The following is an 11,781-nucleotide window of genomic DNA, read 5'->3' as shown; positions in this document are numbered from 1 at the left end:
ATATGACTGATTTTTCCTCTTTTCTCAGCTTCAACATGGCTTGCTTGTCCCCCATAGACAGCTCTCTGGTCTTTATGTTTGTTTATCCTTTTTAACACAACATTAAATGCAGTCTTCACAGGTGAAACCCAGGGCTCAAGCCAAGAGTAGACATTCTGAGCTGTTAATTGTTTAAACAATCAATTTAACAGGAAATACCTGCGCAACAAGAAACACCCGTCAGTCACATATGTTCCAATATTCCAGTAAGTGCTATGCTGTTATTTTGACCGAGTGTCTCATTATTTCATAATATTATCTTGTTATTTTGACTTACAAACGCTTAATAAGAGTTTTGACTTAGTCAGTAATTTTTAACTTAATACCTTGTTCATGGACATGGGAAGGCATTTTACATTGGGGGTGCTGAAAGTTTAAGCAGCATGCATGTGGCATATGCTATGACATCACACTCAAACAACAGTCAGATCATTTTCTTTAATAGAGAATGATTTATGGATGAATTCTCAAATCAGAATATGATATGGTGAAGTTTTCTGTTAAGAGATGTTTGTTTAACATTTATAGAAATGGTCGTAAGAGTAGGCACTTTGTAAAAGTCAGTGAATTTCCCAACAAGGAAGTTACTTCCTGTTATTGATTATGTTATAGTAGCTATATACAGTCATTCCATCTCACTCCTATTGTTAAAAATGCAGCTTAGCATGTTACTGAGAAACTGTGAAGTGTAAACTCCTCTGTCCTGAAGACTCGAGTCTCACTCCATAACATTAAACAGGTAAAAGTTCACTGTGTCGTTCATTAATAAATAAATTAAATAAAATGAGTAATTGCTCACAAATCGCTTAAAAACTACTCAAAAAACTTTAATTAATATTAGGGGCCAAGCACTGAAGGTGCATAGGCACGCTGTTGTTATAGTTTTCTTCTTGTACTGGCTAGGGTGTCTATGGCAGAAGCATCTGGTAAAGGGTTGTGAAATTTGGCACACTGATTGGCGAGGGGCTAAGGAACATTCTGAATAAATCTGGGCCAAGTGCTGCCACCATCAGCTCAAATTTTGCCCTAATTTGGAAGTATATTATGGTCATAACTTTTGAACCATGTGTCCAAAATTCCCTGGGTCGAGACGGGTTCAACGCACCATATGATTTCAGTTTCTGCCTAATTAGATTTATATTAAAATCCACAATGGATTTTGTCTAAAACTTTTCTTTGACACTCCTCTTACAAATTTTGTCATATGCTGAATTTGGCTTACGTCATCTTCAGAGTAAGCCTCACAAAAGTTATGAAAATGTAGAAATTTTTTATTTTCCAAACAGTTTGCCCTTAATGGGCCAATGAATCGGACAGTGAAGCCACCAAACAGGAAGTAAGGCTGTATCTCATCAATGACCTTGAGCACTAACACAAAACTTGCAAGCCATCTTCTGGATCATGACCTGAGGCTATGGAACAAAGTCCTGACAGCACCACCTACTGGTCAAATGATACAATAACATGCTAACATGCTTATATCTAACTGCTATTTTTGCTACTCCTCCAAATTTTGCTGAAGCTGCCGAGGCACCCCCATATCCCATGACCTTGAACTCATTATTTCGAGATATCAGCTCATTATATTGACTTAGTAACTGATTATTTTGACTTTTGACTCTGTAGACACTCGTTTCAACAACTACATGTGCTTATTATTTTGAATAAGTAACTCTTATGTTTACTTGATGACTTGATAACTTGTTATTTTGACAAACTCATAGTTTGACCTCAGCAACTCTTTTGATTTACTGTCACAGATTTGTAATGGAGGTGGATGCAAGTGCAGATTTAGTTCATTATAAGTGAAAACACATGAAACATAAAAACCATAAAACAGAATGAGGAGTAGTGAAGCAAAGCAACAACTTAAGCATGACATGAGTTAGTTTACAAAGACAAGAAAAGACAAAAACTAGACAATGTGTGCTAAACAGGACAAGACAAATACTGGTGCTCATTAACCATCATTAACAGTCATGTGATGTGGTGAGATCAGGTGATGTGCAGTGGCTGATGGGTATTGTAGTTCTGTATTCAGCGCACTCATGACACTACTACTAAAAATATGTCAAGCTCACTCAGCAGGTCTGCTTGGTAGGCCTGAAACACTGTCATTGTCTGCAGTGACCCACAAGCAAGACTACTACTGCATAGGCCTTGCCCACCAATGCCACGGTGGCCTTACACAGTGGCTTGGATGGCAAAGCCGCCCCCCCCCCTAATTACCTGCCGTCGATGGAGAGAGGTAGCTCGCAAGCGCCTCCTCCACCTTCAGCACAGATAAATAGCCATGCTGTTCATTCCCACAATGGCCGAATAATCCAACATCATGGGGATATAAATACGGTTTATGCATGGTTTTCCCCCAGAAGCCTGATATTTTGTCATGCACTTCTGGAAAAAGGGGAGTTTCTGTAGTGTGAGGGATTTACTTTCAGTGGGGAGAAAAAGGCGCATCCAGCCTTAGTAATCCAAACAGCTCTTTATATGCTGATCTCAGTTTTTAGCACATCCTTCTGGCTCCTAAATTATTACTATAATTTTTTTTATTTTATTTATTTATTTATTTGTGTGTGTGTGTGTGTGTGTGTGTGTGTGTGTGTGTGTGTGTGTGTGTGTGTGTGCTTTTTCTTCCCCTTTTGGCTTTCCATAGCGGAAGGAGGAGTCACGACGCGAGCTCCAAAATCCAGTGGAGAGCCGGACCCGGAAGACAGAGCAAGAGATAGAGCAGCGCTCGTCTCCGGCTCCTCTTCCGGATCCATAAGAGATCCCCCGAACCTGAGATGGCTAGCTGCCTCGGCAGCGGCCGGCCCAAATCCGCGAGGCTCCGAAACCCAACTCACTTCGGCTTCTAAGAAGAGCGCGAGTCGAGCTGCTTAATGTAGGCATTACCATGCGCAGCCTCTAGAGGCCGCCATTGCATCCTACACCCCTAAACACTTCACCCAGAAAGTGTGCACTATTCCCCGTGATGAAACGGGAGCAAGCCGTAACACACTGCCTGAATTCTCTCACTCATATTTTTCTCTCTCACTCATTCCTTTCCTTTCTTCTCTTTTTTTTAAAGGGATAGAAAAGTTCTGAGATTTTGAGAAAAGATAGCGAGGAAATGAAGCGTCTTTTTGTTTCTTTAGACTAACAACTGACATGCAGTCTCGCTGAAGATAATAAAGGCTTATGGCGCGGTTCACAGGTACCATATTTATATCACGCGATGCGCTTAATTGCCACGTCACCTGATCATGGCAGGCCTATAAATAGGCATGATTTTGCACGAGCTTCAGATACCGGTCGGGCGCGAGAGGCGCTCCCCATAGTGTTATGCTAAATGCAACGTCGAAGTTCCCTTTGAAAGGGAACAGACTTCATGTAGAAACTGTAATGAACTTCCTGCTTACATAACTGCACTATTTGAGCATGTAGTATTAGCACATGTATAGAAGGGGTGTATTTATTTATAATCGTACTATCTGGTGTCACCCAGATGAGGACGGGTTTCTTTTGAGTCCGGTTCCTCTCAAGGTTTCTTCCTCATATCGTCTCAGGGAGTTTTTCCTCACCACGTCTCCTCTGGCTGCTCATTATGGATAAATTTATATATATACAATCTATATCCTTAATAATAATAATAATAATAATAATAGTAATAATAATAAACTTTATTTGATATAGTGCTTTTAAAAGCAGCTTCTCAAAGCACTGTACAAAAAAAAAATAAGCAGTACACAAAAAAAAGTTAATAAGAACAACAACGTTAATAATAATAATAATAATAATAATAATAATAATAATAATAATAATAATAATAATAATAAAAGTAGACAGCAGTCAAATGCAAGTTTAAATTAGAGATGTTTTGGTGTTTCTCACCTTTAGCAGAGTGAGGAGCCACTTTCTTAAAATAGAAGAACTGTGTGCTAATGCCCAGGTTATTGGAGACAACACACTGCAGAGTGAGCACGTCTGTAAATGACTGACGGATGGAGATGAAGCTTCTTGAGGTTGTTTTGTTCACAGACTCTTCACTGGTGGCTGAAGAATTTTGACCAGAGACACGCCACTCCAGTTTAGGAGACGGATTTCCAAGAACCTCACAGGAACACAGGATCAAATCCTGAGTGGTGTTACAGCTGGAGGAGGGAGAGAGCTGAGGAGCATCTGAGAGAGAGAGAGAGAGAGAGAGGGAGAGAGAGAGAGAGAGAGAGAGAGAGAGGATAATATTAAAATAAATCAGGAATAAAGTATCATTTGACAGAAGGTGAAGAGTTCGGTGTTTGAGTTGAACAACACGTCTCTACCATCCTCCACAATTCCAATCAGGAACCAGCCTGTGATTCAGAAAATTCTCTATTCTTCTTTAGAATTCTTCTAGTGTTTTTTTTCTTTCTGATTCCCAGTGTGACAATAAAATTTGATTTGATTTGAAAATAAAAAGCTCATAATTGGCCTTTGTGTTTAGAATTGCATCAAATCAAGTAGATCTTTATTTCTCCTCACAGCCATCTACAGTGTGCAGAACACAGTGAGATGAAATATCAGAACATAACAGAAACATGTTCACCCTAACGTCCAAAGATCATCAGCTCGAATCTGATGATGCCCGTCAATCAGATCACCATTAGCCAATCATGGGCATCTGTGAGCTCATGCATGTAGAATAGATCAGATTAGTGCTTACCTCAGAGTACACTGCCCTGTGACACTGCATGAGCAGTTTGAAAAGATACTGACGTCAGCTTCATTTTTCTCAGAGGAAGCATGTGCTTGGCCCACCCTCATTAGATAAACACCCATAAGCCTCTCTGCTGTCTACTGATGCTAACACAGCACAGGTCCACTGTTTTTATTCTTTATATATGCTACCTCTGGGTCAAATTATTCGTAAACATGGAATTATCCTCCACTGTTATGCTGATGATACACAGCTGTATGTTTCAGCGAAGCCAGAGGACAGACAGAAGCTTAGTAAAGTTGTGGAATGTGTAAAGGACATTAGACACTGGATGTTTATTCATTTCCTCTTACTTAATTCTGATAAGACAGAAGAACTTGTACTAGGACCACGTGTAGCTAGAAGTAATCTTTCTGATCTCACAGTCTCTTATAGAGCCCCACAGTTATGGAACAGTCTTCCTATTAGTGTTCGGGACTCAGACACAGTCTCAGTGTTTAAGTCCAGGATTAAAACATATTTGTTTACTCACGCCTACCCTGACTAGATTCTGTTCTACTACTTCGCAGTCATAATTATCTTTTTTCTCCCTCTCTCCTTTCGCCGAGCCCCACACGAATTTATGGAGATACTAGAGATCCAGATCCTTTCTGCCTCTGGATGGAGCTCAAATCTTCTTTGATTCCAGACTGCTGGGGCTACGGCTGCTCCTAACGCCATACACACTTCATATAAATCCATAATGAACTTTTTCACACTATCTGTTGTTACCCAGATGAGGATGGGTTCCTTCTGAGTCGGTTCCTCTCAAGGTTTCTTCCTCTTAAAACATCTTAGGGAGTTTTTCCTCGCCACCGTCGCCACTCAGTGGCTTGTTCAGTTGGGATAAATTCACACCTTTAATATCTGTACACCGTGTTGATATTTCTGTAAAGCTGCTTTGAGACAATGTCTATTGTAAAAAGCGCTATACAAATAAAACTGAATTGAATTGAATTGAAAGTAATTTTAGTTATTTAATTGTTTTATATTGTTTAACTGTTTTAAATTAAATTGACCAGTTTTTAAAAATAACAAACTATTATATGTTTTCTATGTTTTGTGTTTAATTAAGATTTTATATTTCTAACACTTTAATTAAAATGTTATTCTTCAGAATCAGATAAATTTAATTAAATATCAGAGTCAGCATTACATTTTGTAGTTATATTTTGAAGTAATAAAGATAATACATGCATTTAGCCTTCGGCTATTTCCATTCTTATGGATAGGAGTTCAGTGGATTAAATATTATAATTTTACACTTAGTCCTATAATATTGACAATATATTGCTGCAGGAATTGTCCGAGTTTTTTTGTTTGTTTGTTTGTTTTAATTTTAATTTGTGCTTCAATAATTAATCGTGTTATAATTTAATGAAACCACAGGATATTAAATTGATGTCATGCAATTATAATGTGTGGGATGTAGGAATTTCATTACACTTTAAATTCACTATTTTAGAATTAGAATACTGAATTAGACGTATATTTCTGTCACTAGTTGCACATTTATTAACATCATAAATGTTGTCTATTGTTTAAGTGATTGCTGCTGTGGCCAGACGATGGCGCTGCATTGGCAAAAGTATGTAGCTAATGTTTGTTTGGCTAGCATTAGCAATGTTTCATATAATTAGTTACTTAAAGACCTTATGCTTTAAATAACATCCAAAACAATGCTCGGGTCCTACAGTGCTTCCGGTAAACACTACAGGACACGGCTGAGGACTTTGTGACTTTCTAATCATTTTAGATCTCAGAGTCTATGTTAATATGATTTAGCGCTAACAATACTCCAGCACTGTACTCACACAGAACATCCAGGAGGACAGATGAGTTGTGATCTCCGTGCTGGTTTTGAGCTCTACAGTAGTATAGACCACTGTGTGTAGAATCAGTGGTGTTGATGGTGAGATGGTTTCCGGTTCCTATCTGCTCTCCATTCTCTCTGTACCAGGTGTAGTTCAGCACTGCTGGGTTTGCATCACTGCTGCATCTCAGAGACACTGAACTGCCCAAAAGCACTGAAGCAGATGGAGACGCTGATACTGACGTGTTTCTAGGACCATCTAAAGGAGGAAGAACAGGATTTAGGAGACTCCATGAATCATTAAAAGTGTAGTGAATGTGAAGTGATTAATCAGCACTCACACAGAACATGTAGTATAAAAGATCTCTGTCCTGATTTGTTCCTGTTCTGGAGCTGGTAGGTGGCAGTGCAGGTGAAAGTGAGTCCATGATGAAGGTGAGTAGCGGTGAAGTTCAGCTGAGAGGAGCTGAAGCTGGTGTTGTGGTTCTGCTCCTGTCTTCTCTCCTCAGGCAGGAAGTTCCATGTAAAAGTGGGTGGCTTTAAGAGACATGGAGATCGAGCAGAGCAAATGAGACTCACTGAAGTTCCCTCCACCAGCTCATTTTGGTCCTCCACCTCCCCCTGATCCTCCTTATACAGTGTTATTGAGGGTGTGATTGGAGAGTCTGAGATAAACACACAGTATCACATTAGAGATGAGTTTTAAATGTGTTCCAGTGCATCATTAGTGTAATTACAGTTACACTGTACACACACACTGCTGCAGATCTCACCTCCCACTCTTACAGACACTGATGAAGATCTTACAGACCCTGATGAAGATAGATAATTGTATTTCAGGCCTCCTGAAGTTTCTAATCTAAAGTAATATTCTCCACGGTCACTCTGTCTGATGTTGTAGAAGACGGTGGTGCAGTTCTTCATGCGGAGGTCTCCTATAAGTGTCCCTTCAATCTTGTTCTCTTCAGTTACTTTAGAGTTAAAGACTCTGTTATTTTTAGCATCAGTGCCGTCTTTTAACCAGATTCCTGTAGGATCTTTCTGGAGGTCTCCAACAAATCCTTCTTCAATCTCAAAACTGCAGGGTATGAGAACACAGAGTCCTCTCACAGCTTCTACACTCTCTGGTAGACTGATGGAGAATCCTCTACACAAAACACCTGCACACACACACACACACACACACACACACACACACACACACACACACACACACACACACACACACGCTACATTTATATAAAGTGTGTAGAAATATTGACTCCAAGCTGCAGTTGTGTTACAGAATCACACCAAACTGGTTCAGTTACTGCCGGAGTTTAACACACTTACGCTCTCAGGTCACACATTAAATATCAATTCTACACAAACCTTTACACAGAAAACAAACGATGACGAGTTTCTCTGCTGATTTCATCTCTCTGTTCAAGAAAGATCACCTGGAGAAGAAACTAACACACACACACACACACACACACACACACACACACACACACACACACACACACACACACACACACACACAGATGAAGTTTAGAGAAGTGATAGACAGAGGAACCCTCACAGAAGCAGGACTTGTGTGAACCTCTCTGTATTCAGAGATGATGTTTATTCATATCAGGTGTTGGTGTGTGTAGCGGTGGTCTGAATACACTTCATGTTTGGTTCATTTTGTGGTTTGTCACCTTTACAAAATACTCCACCTTCTAGCAAGAACAAACACAAATGAAGCAGTGCTAGTGAAGAGTGGTTAAATAGTCCTAAAGGAAAGGGTTATAGACGGAACATCTCTCTTTTATTACTGTAAATATCACCTTTCCATATCAGGCTTTACACACTGTGGGTGAGAGGACTCTTAACTTGTAGAACAACAGCAGTGATGTGAGCTGGAGAGCCGTATCGAGTGAAGGACTGTGAATAACGCCTGCTTAAACATTTTAAATGACATCATCCATAATTCAGTGTTACACAGCTATTACACTATGGGAAAGGAGTTGTGGTGTGAAGGAGAAGGAGGCTGAGATCACATCAATGCTAAAACGTCTAGGAAAGAACGGAGTCCTGTTGTGAGTCACTTGTATGTAAACACCAAAAGCACTGAAGTTGTTTGTATCTCCTTCCATTTCAGGTCCATTTTAACAGGACTGAGTACGGTTCATTTAAAAACAGCTACATGTGGAACCACCCTGAGTCTGCTGTTAATAATAATAATAATAATAATAATAATAATAATAATCATCATCATCATCATCATCATCATCATCATCATCTTTATTTTTATATAGCGCCTTTAATGCAGCTTCTCAAAGCACTTTGCACAATAAGAAAAAAAAAAACAGATTAAAATACAAAAGATACAAAAACAAAAAACAGACTTGAATTCAAAATGGTTAAAACCTTTGTTAAAACCCAAATGAGTTTTTAAGTTAGATTTAAAAATGCTTAAATTCTGTGCATCTGTTATATGAGCAGGAAGTGTATTCCAGAGTCTAGGAGCTTAGGACGAGAAAGCCCTGTCCCTTACAGATCACAGCCGTGTCTGTGGGACATCCAGTAAACCTGATCGAGAGGAGCGCAGATGCTGCTTGGGAGAATAAGAGATTAAAAACGCAGACAGATACTGAGGGACCAGACCATGCAGTGCCTTATATGTGAGCGTAAAGATGTTAAAATCAAGGTGCATAAACGGTTCTGGACCGGTCCCACCGGACCCTTCAGCCGAAACCCAAGCCTGGTGAACGACCACGAGCTATTGTGTGCAGATTCCACTATCACAGTGACTGTGTTGATATTTTACGCCGTGCGAGAGAGCTCCAGCAGATTAAAGTGAGGGATTTGACCATCTCCGTTTTCCCTGACTACACAGCCAAGACCGCCCGGGCCCGGGCCGCGTTTAACGAGGTTCGGCGTCAACTTCGTGGTATTGAGGGCGCTTGCGATGGAATACTTCACCCAGCTCGGCTTCGCATTTAACGTACATATCACGGTGTTCAGAAGGACTTTATTTCAGCGGAGGAAGCAGGAGACTGCGTTAAACTCTTGACATCGGGGTGAACTGCATCACCTATATAGTGGAATTTTTTCACTTTTATTCTTTTTTGCACTCGGCCTTCGAGCTCTACAGAATTCAGATTCTTATTGAAGATATTGTCGCTGCATTACTTCGTCTAGATTTTGTGGACTCACTCCTCTTAAATCTACTTCTGTGTTAATGTGCTTCTCTGTTTTGATGCTCTGACCGGGTTAGAGTTTCTGTTTATTTCATTTTATTAGTGTTATCTCCTCGGCTCTACGTGCTACACTGTTATATTATTTGTTACAAGTTTTTAAAAGGTAAGGACATTATATTTATTATTCCGTGCAGACTGTTTATCAGTCTTGGTAATTTTGTTGGTTGGTCCAGTTTACTCTCCGAGTTGTTTTCACATTGTGGACAACGTTCGAGTTCTGTAGGATACACTGCTGTCTCATTAGTTTATGGAGACTTTGGGTGTTTGGAGGATTGTGAGAGTGAGCAGAACATGCCAATGCTTTGAAGGATGTGAATTGGAACAGAGTAATGTTATTTAAATGCGAATCTGTTTTTAGAGGATTTAAACCTAATATGGTGAACAAATTATATTATAGAATTCAGGCAGTTTTACTGTGATTATCTCAAACAGTGTAGCAAGTAATAATCTGGAAAGACCTTTGTAATATTACAGTCTAAAACTGGATTTAAAGAGAAGCAAATCAGTAAATGAATCACATGAAAATGAATCACTTGAATATGAATCGCATGAAAATGAATCGCATGTAAATGAATCATACGTAAATGAATCACATGTAAATGAATCACATAAAAATGAATCACATGTAAATGAATCATATGAAAATGAATAAATAAATTAAAGACAACACATGCACATATACACACACATATACACACGAACACACACATGCACGTACACAGACCCATACACACAAACGCTTACACACACAAACACACACACACGCCTACACACACACACACAAACACGTATACATTTACACACATACTCACACACACGTACACACACTCATAAATACACATACATATATACAAACATACAGACGCACATGCGCACACACACATATACACATACACCCGTTCATACACGCACACACACACACATATACACACATACACCCGTGCATACACACACACACACACACAAACACACACACACATATTTACACATGCACACACACATACACACACAAACACATTCACATATACACATGCACACACACATGCACACACACATACACACGCACACAGACAGAAACACACCCACAGACACACACATGCACACAGACATTTACACACATGCATATATACAAACGTGCATATAAACACACACATACACACACGCACATAAGCACGCACACACACATACACACACACACATACACATGCCCACACACATTTACAGACACACACAGACACACAAACACGCATATACACATGCGCACACACACATATACACATGCACATATACAAACGCACACATAAACACACACATATACACACTCGCACACACACATATAAACACGCACACACACACACACATGCACACGCACACTCACAGACACACATACACACACACACACACATGCACATATACAAACGCACACATAAACACACACATATACACACTCGCACACACACATATAAACACACGCACACACACACACATACACACGCACACTCACAGACACACATACACACACACACACGCACACACACATACACACAAATATACACACACACGCTCACTTATAAACATATACTCGCACATGCACACGCACATATATATGTGCACACACACTCATGCACGCACATCCACTCGCATACACACGCACACACACAGACAAACGCATGCACCCCTCCCCAGCACACACGCACACACACACAGAGTCACACAGACACACACACACAGACAAATGCACACCCACACCAACACACACACCACATCCTCTCACACTCACCACACCCGAGCTTCTCACACACAAAAAGTGTTCACTGTTGCAGTTTGCTCTGAGGAGTTCTACGTCTAAACTGTGTTTGTTTTACATAAACTCCATTTGTTGCTCATGTTATAAACTTCATGCTAAAGATCACTCAACACTGTAGCTACATTAACGCTACATCCGTGATTACAACCTCCTCGGGTCATTTCATGGATGGCAAACT

The 11,781-nt window shown here is 39.9% G+C and overlaps 1 protein-coding gene across 2 annotated transcripts in view; it reads right to left on the bottom strand.

Annotated features, from left to right (window-relative positions):
• The window catches only part of LOC108279481 (B-cell receptor CD22), a 127,390-nt gene that overhangs the window by 35,743 nt on the left and 79,866 nt on the right, over nucleotides 1–11,781 (bottom strand). For both annotated transcript variants that reach the window (XM_053688408.1, XM_053688410.1), the window contains exon 8: nucleotides 6,568–6,825. In XM_053688408.1, coding sequence (XP_053544383.1) covers nucleotides 6,568–6,825 — 258 coding nt within the window. The remainder of the gene's footprint in view (nucleotides 1–6,567; nucleotides 6,826–11,781) is intronic.

Source organism: Ictalurus punctatus, chromosome 19, assembly GCF_001660625.3.
Source record: "Ictalurus punctatus breed USDA103 chromosome 19, Coco_2.0, whole genome shotgun sequence".
In the NCBI taxonomy this organism is placed as follows: Eukaryota; Metazoa; Chordata; class Actinopteri; order Siluriformes; family Ictaluridae; genus Ictalurus; species Ictalurus punctatus.
Note: the sequence above shows the minus strand (reverse complement) of the source record. Positions and strands in the feature narration are given on the sequence as shown.